At 36.9% G+C, this 17,722-nt stretch overlaps 1 protein-coding gene across 3 annotated transcripts in view; it reads right to left on the bottom strand.

The window, feature by feature from the left end:
* The window catches only part of LOC111055462 (transmembrane and immunoglobulin domain-containing protein 1), a 386,768-nt gene that overhangs the window by 71,135 nt on the left and 297,911 nt on the right, over positions 1 to 17,722 (bottom strand). For all 3 annotated transcript variants that reach the window (XM_039435467.1, XM_039435468.1, XM_039435469.1), the window contains one exon: positions 1,563 to 1,717. In XM_039435467.1, the coding sequence (XP_039291401.1) occupies positions 1,563 to 1,717 (155 nt within the window). The remainder of the gene's footprint in view (positions 1 to 1,562; positions 1,718 to 17,722) is intronic.

Raw genomic sequence — 17,722 nt, 5'->3', positions numbered from 1 at the left:
AATTCATAAATGGTTCGTACTTTATTTGCAGAATAATTATAATTATATTAAATCATTTTCTAGAAAATATTCAGTACAGAACGGTACTCTTATCTAATGTACAGTTACTGATAAGTAAGCTTTATCGCTCGGTCGCTAACCATTCCTTTAGCAAATTCTTTCATTTTAAAAGGTAATCACAATTTTCCTCTCTTCTCATGAGGTCTATTTAAAAAATTCATCACAATATAATAACAGTATTGTTTTGATAATAATAATATATTTTCATTTTTACAAACTCTGTATCTGTTTAATATTATGGTGAATGTGAAACAGCTGCATCAAAGAAATCTCAAAAACTTCTGTTTAGAAAAAAACACATGGCCAGTTGCATGTAGGTCTGTTAAATATGGACATTAACGCCAATTAACAGATCAGCGTTAGTTTCATGAATCATTTCTGTTCCACAAAGATCGGTTAGTTTTTAATCCTGATTAAGTTTTCCGGTAAACTAACCAAGATTTTAACGGTTTCACTATCCACTGTAGTTCAATCAACAGATGTTATTATTCTGAACCTTGGACCAGCTATAAAATTATTATCCTATATTCCATATTATCATTCTATTATTCTATATTTTGTATTATTATTCTATAATTGGTGCAAGTTCTGAACAAATGGCACAAAAGTGAGGTTATGTTATTGAAGTGGTGACTATTCATTACGCATGCACCATAAAAATGTTCTGGGCCAGTTGCAGGTATGTCTGTTAAATATGGACATTAACGCCGATTAACAAATCAGCGTTAGTTTTATGGATCATTTCTGTTCCACAAAGATTGTTCAGTTTTTAATCCCAATTAAATTTTCCGGTTGACTAACCAAGACTCTAACGGTTCCAGAATCTGGCAACACTGAAATTTAACCGACATATGTTATTATTCTGAGCCTTAGCCCAGTTATAGAATTATCAGTCTAAATTTTATATTATTATTCTATAATTCTATAGCTTATTCCATTTTTCTATATTTTATTGTAGTTTTCTATAACTGGTCTAAGTTCTGAACAAATGGCAAAAATTGAGGTTATGTTATTGAAGCGATGAATATTCATTATGCATGCGCCATAAAAATGTTCTGTCTGTAGAAAAATCTATCTTCTCTCATTCCCATGAATCATACTTCTGATTTCAGTTACAATCATGAATACAGTAATAGGTAGAAGTGCAGTTGCCAATTTGTCAATTAGACTCAGTCGGCTCATTGCTTTCAAACAGGAAATTCGTATGTGTAGCATGCACAATTGAGCACTTACTAGAAATTAGAGAATGCTGGATGGTTGAGAACGGCAACATCACGCCGCTGTAAAAATTCTTCCCTGAAAAACTACCATTTGACTGGACTACATAATGTGTGATTGATTATTTGATTTGAATGATTATTATTCAATTTAGTTAAACAAATATTATTTGTAAAAATAATTATTCAAATTGTTAAAATTATTGAATGTGAATAATAATTATTGTTCAACTAACTAACTCAACTACTACAAAAAAGTTGGAAGATGATGGGATTTGGACTGACCGCTCTATCACCCAAATTCCTGACCCGGCATGGCAACTGAGCACTTTGGCCGACTGTGGTGGTCACCTCTCGTCTGCTCGAGTTGTCGAAATAGGGCTGAGCTGCATAGTGGCTGTCCCACTCATACCCCTCTCCACCCCTCTCCACTTCGCTCACTAAAACAACAAACAATTCACATATGTTCATTCCATATGGATATCGTACATCCGATCAACTATTATCATCCCTCCATGTTCTAAAGCTTCAAAAATTTCAAAGTTGATGACACTGAACTCTAGAAAAAAAAATATATGTCTTTACAATATTATTTGGTAATAATTATTTAGTGGAGTATTCTTATTCAATTTGATTTCAACTCTTCTGGATTCCAAATTCCTAGCTTATAGATATTTTGGCCTAAGAATTGGGCAAAAATCATGAAGAGTAAACATAGCCTATCTTTGGACAATTTCTATCTTAATCTGGGAAAGGAACAGGTTTGAGCTTTGAGCCTGTTGTTTCTTTCCCAATCATTAATAGTTGAGAGTTATATTATATTAATCAATGTATGTATAAATAAATAATTACAGTTGAATAAATAAATAACTAACAAACACCACACAATTTGTCAAAGTGGTCATATAATTTCCAAAACTTAACATGAACAATGAATGAAAATGTTGATGGGAATAGAATTATTCATTTATTATATTCATTATTATTATTATTCTCGAAAGCACAAGCCTACTATGGTCAGAGCTATAGGGTCAAGCCTTGGGTGAGAGCTATTATATCGGTATTTGATTAGCAATGGTGCTGCTACCCTTGACTATCATTCGACAAAGAAAGATTCGATAGCAGATCGCTTATAAACAATGTGTTAATGTTTCATGATAGCGTTTCCTTTAAACAGGGGTCCTCTCCCTCCCTCCTGGTATATCAAATGGCAAACCAGGAGTGGCAATGGAACATTTGGTGGCAGTCGAATGATGCAGTTTCAGCACAAATCCATCTCCAGCTTCATTATCAATAAGGGACAAAAAATTACAAAAAAAGATGAAGTAGTCATGATAAACATGTAAAGGTGAGAAAAAAGTTATTTGCCACGCGCGTTTCCCTTTCCATCTGCTAATTATGTCTGTATCGTCTGTATCTTACTGTTTCTGTACATTTACAGGTATAATAGGCAGGCAAAATATCGCATTCCCGGAAATAATACGGTCACGTATAGCCAAACTATATAACACAAAAAACACTTCTTGACATGTGCTACATTTTAAATCAATAAAACAATATAAAATCTTATAGCACCCTCAATTAAAAAAAATATTTTTTTTATAGCCCGACGATGGTGTAATATAACAACTAGTTGTTAAACTATTTCAAAGATTTTTTTAAATAAAGGGTGCTATAAGATTTTATATTGTTTTATCAATTTATATAACACAAATATTATGTTCTGACATATGAATATGCTTATTAATAATTTATTATCAAATCGTTTGAGTAATACTGCTAGTTCTGTAAACAGTAGACTCCACACAGTTTTCTCATCCACAAGTATCTGATGTCTATAGTTGATTCAGTTGAATCCACAATGTTCACAGTTGAATCAGAATTTACTATTGAAAACTGTTATTTGTTTTCTTCAAGATCAAAACCTCACTTAATGTTAATAAACTCAGTTCACATTTGAATTTGTATCCCATATGAATATTTATGATGATTTATGTAGTTTCGTGATAATCTTTCCATCTGATTAAAATATTTCTCAACTATTTTAAAATTAATTTTTTCCAATCAGGAATATTATAATTTCTCCGGCATTATTCAGTTCATTTAATCATTTTTATCAATTGTGAAATGGTAAACCTTTGTCCCACTTGTTGGGTGATATTATGTAAAATGGTAAATTTAGTATATATAAGAGCAGTTGCTGAAGTCCCTAATTCGCGAATAAATTCGCAAATAGTTAAGGCTGTCCAGCTCGCAAATTTGCTGGGTTCAAACCGCAGCTCTAGCTCAGTGATAGATACATGAATTTTCCAAATATATTTAATCACCCCAAGCTTCAATGACTGGTGATTAATAATTCTTACCGCTGCTTCTATGAAGTTCTTGAAGAATACCAATAAGGAAATCAAAAATACAGTTGATGATTGATTACCAGTAACCATGTATCCAACTGAGAATAATGAAGACCAACTATAGTTTTTTCTAGTTGATTTTTAAAACGCTCACCATGAATACAGGTATCCACCAATTTATCCTTCCGAAATTCCTTAGAACTTACAACGCCAGTTCTGGAAGCTCTCTGGATCCTTATATTATATAACAGGAACCTTATTAATATAATTATTAATATGTTCTTTCTGGCGAACTAGTATGACTATCATCAAAGGATGATAAGTACTGAATGCTCTTAATAAGATCAATATTAATTGATTCACTAATTTTATATGCTGCAGAATATTTTTTCTTGGTACTGTGACAGCCCAAACTGTATATCACGAGATGAATTAGGATAAAATAAACTTCTATGATTTTGTGTGCTGACATAAAACACAAAATATATCTCCATAAACAATATACATATAAAATATTCTTATTTTCAATATATATAAATTCTTTTCTAATATTTGAATAATTATCAAAAGGTTTACTGGCATTCACAATTGTGAGTTTCAACAATTATAAATATATTGTATTTAATACTGATACTTGGATTTCCAGTCAATTCAGAATTCTACAATTTAAAACCTGTTCGGTCTGCAGATTTAATAGGGCAAGCTTTGATCAATTAGCAAATAATAATTAATAAAATTGATATTTAAAAAAAAAATCTCAGGGTTTTTAATGAGTCCGTGCCATGCATGGAAGTAAGCTTCCTACATATTATATCAGATAAAATTCATAAAACGTTCTTATAAACTATATGATAGCATTCAACACGTTGCAAAATTTCCTTGATTTGAATTTATTTATATAGCACTTTGATTAATTCCCCAACTCTTAACAAAAGGCCTTTATAAAACAAGCTCGTTTGATCTAACACTCACATTAATGATGTTCTTGACGGTCTCGTGGAATGAATTGATTATTTCCAATAATTAATTATGCAGGTCCTTTTTGTCTCGGCTGGGCTCGCGCATGGTCCAGATTTCTTATAGATTTCTTTCCGAATAAAAGATATATTTATGGGAATTGATTACAATTACGAACTCTTCAACAACACCGAGTTCACAGATAAATATACATCAATTACACATAGTTCACATTTAAAAAAGGGATTGGCTTGATAATTTTAAAATTCAACAAGAAGGAAGAACCCCAATTTCCATGTGCATCCTTTCAGAACGAGATCACAAGCCAGAAGAAGGTGGTTTTCAGAAAAATTTTATCTCTTCCTTGAACGATTTGTAAGCTTCTTTCTGATTGGCTTTTAATCTAACAAATTCCATACAATTGGTTGCTTCAGATTCAGGGTTTCTTCAACTTTATAATAGAGGAAATAAATAAAAGTATTTATATAAATATATGGAGTCATTGTCTTGAGCTATTCTGATAAATAAATCGCGATATACGATGCTAACATGTAACATATATTTAGTTTTTTATACCCTTGATTTTTGTACTTTTTTAGATTGTAATAAATATTTAGGCAGCAATAATAGTTGTCCCTATTTATTTACATAAATCTTCCTCAGTATATATAATACATCTTTTGTGAGTAAACTTTATAATTCAACTTGTACTGGTTGATCGAACAATCAGCTGATTTGTTAGGTGTTGATTCAAATAACTATCGATTTATCCTAGATTGATTGATTCATTTAAAAGTGTAAATAAACAATTCTAACCTCAAATGTACATGCAAACTTTTATTTTTTATGATCTGCCAATAATGAATAAGCCGCTTTATAATTTTTAATTCTGCCAATGGATCCTCATTATTGTTGAATCACAATTATGCATGTTTTTTCTTATCATTTTAGATATACTCTTTTATCACTAACAACATTCGATTTTACTTTAGTTGTTCTTTGACTAGGTTATCTTTTTTTCCATTTTATAATTCTATTAAAGTTCAATAGTTCATTTCAAAAATATTTTGTGGTGCTGAAATACCACGTGACACAATCTATATATAGAAAAGCGAAATGGCACTCACTCACCCACTCACTCACTCGCAGAACTAAAAATCTACCAGACCAAAAACATTCAAATTTGGTAGGTATGTTCAGTTGGCCCTTTAGAGGCGCACTAAGAAATCTTTTGGTGATATTTTAACTCTAAGGGTGGTTTTTAAGGGTTTAAAGTTCTTTTAAAATGTATCTTCTTCTTCCTTGCCCTCTTCCCATTATTTGGGGTCGGCTCTCCTAACACGCAGTCGCCAGATCCTGCAATCTTGGGTCGTCTCATCCACCAGCTCCAATTTCTCCATATTCTTATGGACTGGAGAAATCCACGTGAGGCGGGGTCTGCCTCTGCCCCTTGGCTGTGGCTCCATCTCGTGCACTTTTCTCGTCATGTGGTTAGGTGGGCGTCTCTTAACATGAACGCACCAGCGCAGTCTCCCCTAAATTATTTTTTTAGAAATTGGTGTCACTTTGAGACTGCCCCGGACATGAATGTTTTTGATGTGGTCCAGCCTACTAACTCCCCCCGCCCATCTCAACATTCTCATTTCTGCCACATGGAGTTTATCTTCCTGCTGTTTTTTGAGCGGCCAGCACTCGGCTCCATACAGCATTGCTGGACGCACTGCAGCTTTATATACCTTTCCCTTAATGTGCACAGGCATTCTTTTGTCACAGAGTACACCAGTCAGCTCTCTCCATTTCATCCACCCAGTATTTATCCGACTCGAGTGTATTGCGTCTGTGGTAGACCTACCAGCAACAAATCCACACTGATTCTCTGTTACAGATGTAACTCCCAGAAGGCGTTTGTTAATCACCCTTTCCCAGATTTTGCAGGTATGTGACATGAATTTTATTGCCCTGAAGTTTTTGCAGAGTCGTACATCTCCTTTGTTTTTATAGAATGGGACAATATAGCTCTTCCTCCATTTATCTGGGATGCCTTCACTTAACATTGCATTAAAGACATCAGTGAGAAATGTTACTCCCCAGAAGTTTTCCAACGATCAGGCCACAGGTGATGGAACTTCCGCTTGAGCAGTGGCTTGTACCTTCCAGGCTTCAGTAACAAGAACTTCTTCTTTTCCTCATTCCTTCTGCAGGGATCTTCGAGGCATCTAGGATGATAATGAAGGGGTTTCTTCTTCTTCCTCTTCTTCCAGGATGAATTGACTCTGCAATGGTGATGGAAAGGCTTCTTCTTCTTCTTCCTCTTCTTCCAGGCCGGTTCAATCTTGTGTTGATATAGGTGACATTTTGGAACCTGAATTTTCGGTTGTTCTGCTGGTGGTAAGTTTAGTTGTTTGAGATTGAGGAGTTGAGAGTCTGACACTGGCATTGGTATCTCATCTATTGATGTTGATGGAGGTAAGTCATTTTTCTTCAGTGAAGTATGTGGTGGGATGACATCACAAGTTGTAGTGGTCTCCACCTCTTCTGATGATGAGTTGAAGCTGTGGTTGGGTGAGAAAAGCAGGTCATCTTTCAGTATTGTCCATTTCTCATCCTTCTTCTTTTCCACTCCACTGTTGACAGGCGATGATTCATCTTCCAGTATTGCATATATGTTATCGATTAGCCCCCCTGAATCCAGATTGTCAGGAATGGTTAACTTCATGTTTGAAATTTTAGCTGGGATAAAAATTTCTGCTTCTGGTCTAAGCTGAAAATTTATCAGAGTTGATTTTGAAATGGGCGCAGAAGCTGTTGGGCATTCGCTTTGGTAACATTTACAGCTGCTGGGTAGTGTAGACTGCTCATCTGCTGACATTGTCGGTGAGTTCGATATTCTGTCAACTGGACTGACGGAGAATTTCGAGTCATCTTCCCACAGTTGGCGATGACAAGGTTAGATTTGACTGCTTTCGTTGTTTGGAAATCCGTATTAAAAGCAGTCATGTATGATTGTCAACTGTTATTCCCATTATTTCTCCTTTGATGATTGTATCCATTTCTGTTTCCCTGATAAGTTTTTTTGTTAGTCTACTGAAGTTGGTATTGTATTGTTGATTGTCAGATGCAGGAGGCATTGATGACGTTGGACTGCCGGCTGCTGTGTTTGTGTTGTTGCTTGTCGTTATGTCTGCCTCATTGTTTACAATTTCAGTGTTGTTAATATTGGATGAATTATGATCAATAATATTATCAAAATTACCCTTTCCTTGTTGGTTAGTATTACTGTCATTATATTGATATTGAGTCTCCTGTTTACTGTTTCCACAATCTGCTTGGCTATGACTTCCTTCCAGGTAGCTGTTTGCACCTAACCTATCACTCCTCTTAACAAATCTGTTGTGGCCCAAGTGACTATCAATATTCTGTAGCCTCCATAAACAGTTCTCAAAGAATCATGAGTACTTATTGCAGACTGGATTGAATAAGGTAGCTTACTTATAAGAATCTCAACTAAGTTGTTATTTTCTAATGGAGTATCTAGTAATCCATTCAAGTATTTTAAGTGTGCTGCGAATCCAGTCATACTTAAACCCTGGTTTTTATCATACCGGCAAGTGAGAATATGTGACAAAAATGATCTCTGCTTCGCTGGTGACCAGAATGTAGAAAGAAAATTTTGTATAAACTCATTCAATGAATGGAACTCGGACACTGCTCCGAAAATAAATTAGTGGTTCCCCTTGCAAGCCTACTAACAGTTGAATTTTCCAAGCAAGCCAAGGAATATTAGCCATTGAGTTGACAAGTTCTATCTGCTCTATAAATGAGCGTGCTTGTAAACCAGATGGTGAATTATCAAATATTGGTAGACTTGAAATAAGTTGGTTTATGTTTACACTACTACTGCCTGAATTACAAGTTACCATACTATTTTTTATTCGGTTAGATTCCACCTGTGTTTCAGCTAGTTGCTTTTTTAACTCAAGAATAGCATCAGAGTCATTGCACTCGGTATTAATTTGAGAAAGGTCTACCTTCAATTGATTTATCTGAGAGGTATGCTTTGTTTGTAGCTTTTTAACCTTATCCAACCTAACATCAGACTTTGTGATTTTTTCTCCCATCCTGTTCTCCAACTCTGCACATTTATTATTAGTCTCCTTCTGTTGTTTCAGAAGTTTAATATTGGTTTCTACTTTCGCACTGTTTATCTGGTCTAGCGTGAATGTAGTGATCTCCATAGCTTTAATGTAATCTCACCTTGTAGATTCTCAACGTTTTCCAACAATTGTTTTTGTGAATCTTCCTTTGCCACTTTCACCTGTCCATTCAATGTCAATGACAACTGATTCATTTCTTGTTCCAATACTGAAATTCTACTTTTAAATTCAGCTTCAATTCCAGATTTCTGTTTGAACTCTAAACTAATACTGCTCATCATATCATTCTTTATCTGCAACATTTGTGTTATCATTTCGGCTTTCAAATCTGCATTTTGTTGTTTCATGGCATCTAGGAGAAAGTTGTAAGAGCCGGGTACTGCAAGGACATCGTTGATATGCGGCGAGTTGATCTTATCCCCTTTATGGGCGGGGACATCTGCTCCGGTGTGGCCTTCCTCAATTTTGGCGATGGTTTTGGTGTGGACTTCCTCGATGTAGGGGATGGTGCCGGCTGGGGATGACAGTCTTGAATCGAGTTGGAGCCGGCTCTCTTCAAAATGTGTTGATGATAGGCTCTCTCCAGCCCCCAGATTGAAGTCGATGGAGGTAGTGCTGAGGACCGGGCATGGAAGATGTTCTGGTGAATATGTCTCATCCTCTGACGTGACTGCAGTGATCGCAGTGTGATGTTCATCGGCCATGGTAGTTGTTTCAGAATCAGTGAATAAGTGAAGATATAAAAGGTTGATGATCTAGTGGTGAATTCTTGAAAAACGAAATGGTGAAGTGTCATGCAAAATGTATGTTTGGATTATACTTGCAGGTTAGTTGGGAAATGATAATTATAATCAATTACCACAGCATGAAACTAGAAAATTATTCACGACAATTATCGGTAGGTTATTTGCGGCCAACTTATGCACATTGTGTGCTAAACAAACAAATAAACACATGATATAAATACATTAACAAAATAAATATTTGGTTCAAGTTTAATAAAGCTTGAATAGTGCTGATTTGGGTATGTTCATTTATAATTGAACAAGAATAACCTATTAAAAGTCTTTTGGAAAATCTTCTCATTAAAGGACAACAGTAAAATAAAAAATCAGGTGTAATCTTGGGCTATACACTACATGCATAAAACTTGTTCGACCTTGGTTATAACTTATTTTTAAATAACACAAGTAAGCAGTAGGTTTAAAGTTCGCCGGATACACACCCAATTTCTGGAATAGAAATGTATTAATTACTGCCTCCAGATTGCAGATCCTCCTGTAAGAAATAATAAATAATGTAGGCTTGATGTTTGCTGAATACAGATCATTTCCTGAAAATAAGAAACAATTTCTGTTTTAAGATTGTAGATCTTCCTGTAAAAAAAAATATTTTCAAGTAATGTCGGCTCCACTGTCTTTCTTGTGTCCCTGTTCGGGCGCCATGTGTGATGGTTATACCAGTCTCCTGTCGGTGACTGCACTTATCCGAGGGTTAACTCCTGTTTTGGGAAGTACCCTTGTCACACGAAATAGGGAAAAATGTCTAGAGTATACTAGATTATTTTCCTGACAATTAATCAAAGGATTGATTGTACTATATTTCCTCAGGATCAAGTAACTTGATGATGGGTTACTATTGACCTCTGAAATGAAAATGATATTAGCAAATAAATAAGCTATAAGCAAGGTCGAACACAGGGTCACTAAGGAACAACATGTGATGACAAGTTGCATTTATTTAAATTTACTAAATCATATAAGAATATTGTTTGTTCAATAATTAATAGATGAATTTGATAATGAAGGGTTAAGCCCATAAACAATATAATTCGAATTTTAAAGAGTTCTTCCAAGTTTATAAATTTATTAAGGATGAGCATGTAGTGCTTTCACCCAAGGGTTGCCCATCTCAAGTTTGGACAGTGTAATGTCAGAATTTTCACAAACGATATACCAGTTTGTCTATAGAAAATTGAGTCGAAGGGATTTTGAAATAATAATATTATAAATCACTCACATTCATAATGGGCCCATAATATACGCACACTCACTCATGAAGATTTATTTGTTCACTGCATGGCTGGCATCTTTCATCAGGCTGCAGGGCATCATATTAGGCTTCATTATTTGGCTCGCGATTTTAATAATAATTAATAACTCCTTTTTAACTGAGACTTGGTAATCAAATTAAATTCTAACGTTATGGGAACTCCACATTGATTGAATTTGGCACTCTCACATAAATTTAACAATGAAACATTTTGGGGCGATTGCTGAGATCGGGATTATCTCTTGCGCTCGGCTAAAAACCGGTTTTTGCGCCGCAGATCAAAAATCGGTTTGCTGAGATCGGGATTAACCACGCTCGAGCGCAAAAGTTAGCCGACCGGCAATTATCGCAGGGAAAAACCGGCGGTCTAAAAATTAATCTCGGTGGATTGCTGAGTTCAAGCGTAGATCAACTCGAGTTTAAAAGATAATCTCGGTGGATTGCTGAGATCGGGATCAGGCTAAAATGAGATAATCTCAGGAGCAAAAATGATGATTTTAGACTCCAACTTAGACCTGCTAGGAGGCAGGTTTAAGTTCGGGATTAAGCTATTAACTCGCTATTCTTTTGATTTTATTGAAAACAAATGTCAAATTGGGGTTCACCTTTGAATTCTGAATAATTTCATTACCCATAAAGTCATATTAAAATGTTTTTCCACTAATGTTTAAAATATTATAACATAAGAAAGTGAAAATGAAAACACCTTCAAACAACAAGGAAATTCTTTACCCCTCACAAAAAGGGGATCCCCTTTAAAATACCCTCAATTTGGTGTGATTTCAAGCAATTTCCACTTGAAAAACTACATCCTAATAATGAAGTTTCTTTATGTTTAGTGGGCTGATCATTATTCAATTTTTCATAGAAAATATCATAGGCCTATGTTATTTCAGTTCATATAACAAATAGAATGGAAATATAATTTCATTAGTCATTCAATTGTTTCAAAAAATAGTTTCAAAGCTATAGTCTACAAACCTATGATTTTCATGATTTTTACTAAAGTGAAAAAAAAATTACTGTGGGGGGGGATATATCCATGTTCCCAGATATTACTGGAGATTTGTATATCCTCCTGTCCCCGGTGGAAACTACTCTTCAATCATAACATAACTAGGACATTTTGTGGGTACCATACTAAAAAAAGGTGCTGGAGCATTGTTCAAGGGAACTACGTTTCAATCACATGAACTGGTTTAAATACATGATCTTTTCATATTCATGCATGAAACTGAATGAACAATTATCAATACATGTTATATTGAACTTTCAATTGCTAAAGATGGTAAAAACAAAACTGACTTACTTCAAAAAGATTTTTCTGAAGTATTCGCTATATGCAGTTCCATAGAGTAAAGATACTGTTTGAAAGATACCTATTTATTTGTCTCTGGCAGTAATGAAGGAGAACTGTATTAAATACGTTGTAATTGTAAGAAAGTGTGAGATGATATCTATGTGGGGTTGATTGTTGCTAATTGGAGGCAGCTGCGTTTGCTTGCATCATCACGGGATGCAGAAATAATAGTCTGCATTGCATAATTGAACTATTAAGTTGAGTCCAGATGGTGATGAGCGACCCTTCGTTTGCGTGATCCTTTCTGTGGAATTGATTTTGTGAGTGGATGAAGTGAATAATGGATTACCTTGAATATTTGGATTATTACGAACCAATAGAGAATTTTTTCCCTCATCTAGCATTCACTTTAATCTGTCGATAGCATTAGATGATTCATCCTTTAATCTGTCACTATAGAGAGGGAATTTTTCCTCCAAAAAGGAAATTTTTTTTCCCCTCACTGGAGAGAGAGAGAGATATATCCTCTCTCTTTTCAACCCCCTATTGGTCCTCACTGGGAGAGGGAGATAAGATAAGGAGAGGAGAGGGATAGGGAACGGAGAATGAGAAGAGAGGGAGAGGGAGAATAGGTTAGAGGGAGAGGATAGGGAGATTGATTGATTGATTGATTGATTAGCTGCCTTTATTAAAAACCTAGGAGGGCGAAGTTAGGGCGCAGCCGGCCCTCTCTTACACTTAACCCTCCAATACAATTCTAAGTAAAACTAAAACACTATACAACAAAGATTATAAGATAAAATAAAACAATTTACAAAATAATAAAATTTTCAAATAGCGAATGAAAGAAAGAAAAAAAAACAAAATTTCTTTCTAATTTGAATCAGTGAAAATAATACAATGAGAAAAAGAGAAAACTGAAAAGTGAAAACGGAAGAAACGTCAGTTCAAAATCCATAGATCATTTCGATAGAAGAAAAAAGAAGAAAGAGAGGAATAAATTAAAGAAGGAAGAAAGGACACACACACACACACCACACACACACACACACACCACACACACACACACACACACACACACACACACACACTAACACACACGTTAAGATTTAGTGAACATTCCAGCCGAGTCCACCACCTCTGATCCACCGCAAGACAGCCGCACCGAACCGACGATGTCCCTCAACAAGCCTTAGCTCAGCAGGCAGAGAATTCCACAAACTACAGGCTGTCACAAGGAACGACTTGTTGTACATAACAGTCCTATGTGTTGGGACAGCCAGCAGATGGGATCCATGCCGCGTTCCTCCACGACCAAAGTCACCCAAGTAACGGTACTCTACTGCCAGATACTTAGGGGTTTTAGTTTTCAATATCTTATAGAGGAAGCACAAAGCATGATGTGATCTACTCTCACGCAGCTTCATAAGTTCAAGTCTGTTAAAGTATTCAGTTACATGGTCGTCACGTCTCAGGTTAAAGATAAAGCGAACACAGTAATTATGTGCACGCTGCATCCTCTGCAGAAGTTGAACTGTCATGTCAAGAGTCACAATGTCACAGTAGTTGAAGATCGGGAAGATCAGAGTCTTGACCAACATAACCTTCGTTGAAAAGGGAATGAAGTCAGAGATCCGTTTCAATGTCATAATCCCCCCAATGACCCTGTTACAAGTCTGAGTCACGTGGCTGGTCCAGTCAAGAGTCCTTGTCATTGTAAGTCCTAGATTTTTCACGTCAGAACTGTATTGCAATTGTATGTTATTCAATTTTATAAATGGTCCGTTAGTTATGTCAATTGTGTTTAAAAGTCTTGAATAACCTATGACTATTGATTTTGATTTAGTTTCGTTAATTTTCAGTCCATTATTCTCAGTCCATCGTACCAAACGAGTCAAGTCAGCATTGACTTCATCAACTGTGACGTCGAAGTCATTTTTCTTGCAGTGCCGGTATACTTGCAAGTCGTCGGCATACAGGTGATGTCTGGTCGTGAGTAGAGTGCTTGTCACGTCATTTATGTAGATGCTGAACAGCAGAGGACCCAATACCGAACCCTGAGGAACTCCTCTGTTCACTTCACGCCACCGTGAAGAGGCATCCCCGACTCTCACACACTGACACCGACCCTGAAGATAGGACCTCACCCATGCCACAGTGGAGTTGGAAAAACCTAAGTTTCTGAGTTTATAGAGTAAAGTGGGATGGAAAATGCTATCGAATGCCTTACTAAAATCTATTAGGACTAGAACTGTTAGCTCTCTACCATCCATAGCCCTACGGATGTCGTCAGTGACTCTCAGGAGTGCAGAGGTGGTGCTATGACCACTACGGAACCCCGATTGAAAGTCACCAATCAATCCAGAACCATGGATAAATGAGCTTAATTGGGAGTGAACGATAATTTCCAGAACCTTGGACAAAACGGACAATAAGCTTATAGGCCTGTAATCGGATGGAGAGAGAGGGTTAGGGATCTTGTTCAAGGGAATCACTATAGATAGCTTCCAGTCATTAGGAAAAACGGACGTTAAAAGTGAGGTATTGATCAAATGGGTGAGAAATGGGAGGATAAAAGGAAGGATAATTTTGATGAACTTAATCGGGATACCGTCTGCACCAACAGCATTACTCTTCACTCGATGAACAGCCAAGAAGACCTCTTGCTCCGTGACATTGGAGAAGTAGAAGTCCTCATTGGGATGAAAATCAGGCAGAGAGTCAAAGTGAGCACGAGCTTGGTCCAAACCCACAGGGATGTCAGTGAAGAAGTCATTGAGATCATCCAGCGAGTGAGCTACAGTCGGTACCTGCCTCTCCTTGCCAGCCCCAATCTCCCTCAGAGCACGCCAAAGAGATGAAGTTGATGATCGCTTTGAGGAGATCAAGTTACGATAGAATGTAGCTTTCGCATTTCTAATTGTTTGCTTGCAAGAGTTCCTCAAACGCTTATAATGATTGAAATCATTGGGGCTTTTTGAAGCTCTTGCAATTTTGCACCAATAATCTCGATCCCTCATTAGCTGGCGTATCTCATCTGTGAGCCATGGAGCAGGATCTCTGGTTACTCTGCGATTTTTTAAAGGAACATGTTTTTCAAAAAGAGAAACTATATTGTGGTTAAGAATGTCCAACATAACATTAACATTGTTAGTTTGGAATATCTGTAACCAGTCAAGGTTAATTGCATCATTGAACAAATTGTGGTAGTTTATATTCTTATAATCTCTATAAGTGATTATTTTTGGTTTAGGTTTAGGCCTCTTAATATTATAAACTAGGAATATCATATCATGTGCAGAGAGGCCTGGAAAGGGGAACTGCCCATGGCACACAGCTGCTCTCACATCGGCAACTGCAATAAGATCAAGCAATGTGTCCGAAGTGGATGTATGGTGCGTAGCTTGGAGAGGCAGCAAGGTCATACCATTCGCAAAAAACATAGTGGTCAGTTGTATTTTGTCATGAGTATCAGGTCCAAGTAAGTCAGTATTGAAGTCACCCATGATAGCCACATGTTCATAGGGCACCATCAGCTCAAGTAGTGCTTCCTCAAATTCTGACATATACCCAATATGAGGCGGCCTGTAGCAAACTGCTATTAACATTTTAACTCCGTTACACTTAACCTCAATAAACATGTATTCAGGTCTAGCTGCACGGGAGGTATCAGAGGAAAACTTATGAACAGGCAGCAGAGAACGCTTGACAAACGCGGCAACCCCTCCCCCATTCTTGTGTAGCCGGTCATTCCGAATGAGCACATAATCCTCGAGTGCAACAAGTCGATTAGGGATTGTCGGTTTTAGCCAGGTCTCGGATACAAGAATGATGTCACAATCTTTGCCCTCGAAAGTGTGCCTAAATTCATCTATATGACAGAGAAGGGATTGCGCATTAACATGAGCGATCTTAAGTCGATCCGGGAAAGGAGAGAATGCCCGCTTGAGGGAATCGCCGACACTCAGCGCGGCCGCGCCGTCATCCTGCTGTATAGACAAGGTGGCTGCGACGAAGCAGCAAGGCAGAAGAGGGGGGTGAATCGGCGAAACAATGAGAAGCTACAAAAAAGACACTTACCACATTCATACTGACACACACACACAAAGAAGGAAATGATAGAAGAAATATAGAAATCATAAGAGATAGAAGAAGAAAATAATCAAGTGAAGAAGTCGAGCGCTATGAAACGATAAGATAACGCTATATTAATGGAGAGATAAAAAACAAAGTAATGTACAGCAGTAAGCAATGAGTCGGAACGCTAGCTACAGGCTTGAGCTGTTCGGCTCCTAAAAGATAAAATTGAGGTTCTAATTCGGTTTTTGTGAATGACAGATCAAAAGTATTTCAGTTCAAGATTAGATACACAGTAAACTAGAAGACTGTAGGATGTCGATCAATGCGAGAGTCAAACGGAATAAAAGATAGTGTGAACCGAGTCCACTATTACAGATAGTAGATAAGAGCAATCACGACAATCCTCAGGTAAATAGAATAGATTGGGAGCAGAAAAAATATGAAAATGTAGTGTGAGAGAGAGTAGAAGAGAGAGAGAAGGAGAAAAGGAGAGAGATCCAATAATATATTGATAATTGAGAGCAGAAAAGTAATGAATAATAGTGGGAAGATAAACCACATGAAAGATAAATCAGATAGAATCTGTAATTATTTTAGGCTATAAGAGTATATCATCTAAGTTGTAAGAAAATTGTAGACAGATTACTATCTACCTATTCTTGTGTTTTAGAAAAATAATTATCAATCATTAAATCGTACAGTATTATGGCAAACAAAGTATTTCATTATGGCGAACAAACCCAACTTTGATCTGATAAACTGTGTTCTGTCTTGTAAATGTGTTCTGTCTTATATAAGACAGAACAAATTTTTACTCGATAATTTAAAATTTCAGAAAAATATAAAATTAATAAGGAGAACAAAGAAAAGTAATAGATAAAATATTTTTAAAAAATAGTGAAAAATGGAAAATGAATCAAATAATAATAAACCAATGATAAGTCTTTCACAGAAACATAGATACTACGATTTCTAAATTCAATTTCATAGTTCAGCTTCTACTAAATTAATCAGAAATTTCTCCGAAACATAATTCTATCCCCCTCCCTCCACTTTACCGTACCATCAACAGTCCAGGCGTTTGCTTGGCCCACACGAGCAGCCACCTCGCGATAGAAGCTGTTCCGCTTCCGAGTGAGGTCCTCACGGATGGTGATCGAGGACCCCTTCAGCTGCCGCCGCACGGAGAGAACGGCACGTTTTGTCTGATAACTGATAAACTTTACCAGTATCGGACGCGGCCTAGGTCGCGGCTCGCCGGGCCTTGGATCGACAACACGGCCGGAGCGATGGCATCGGTCAATCAGTGCAGGGTCTATATTAACGTTGAGCTTGTCGCGGCATATTTCAGTCACGATGGCTGTCACGTCCTCACCCCTCACCTCCTCCACGCCAAAAATTCGCACATTGTTGCGCCGCTGGTACTGCTCCTGGTCATCGATCTTGTTTTCGAGCAGCACCTGACGGGCCCTCGCGTCCTCGCGAACGGCGACAACCTCAGCCGCAAGAGACTCCACTCTCGCCTCCAACGCCGACAGTCGCGGTTCAAAC

This window comes from Nilaparvata lugens, chromosome 9, assembly GCF_014356525.2.
Source record: "Nilaparvata lugens isolate BPH chromosome 9, ASM1435652v1, whole genome shotgun sequence".
Taxonomy (NCBI): domain Eukaryota; kingdom Metazoa; phylum Arthropoda; class Insecta; order Hemiptera; family Delphacidae; genus Nilaparvata; species Nilaparvata lugens.
Note: the sequence above shows the minus strand (reverse complement) of the source record. Positions and strands in the feature narration are given on the sequence as shown.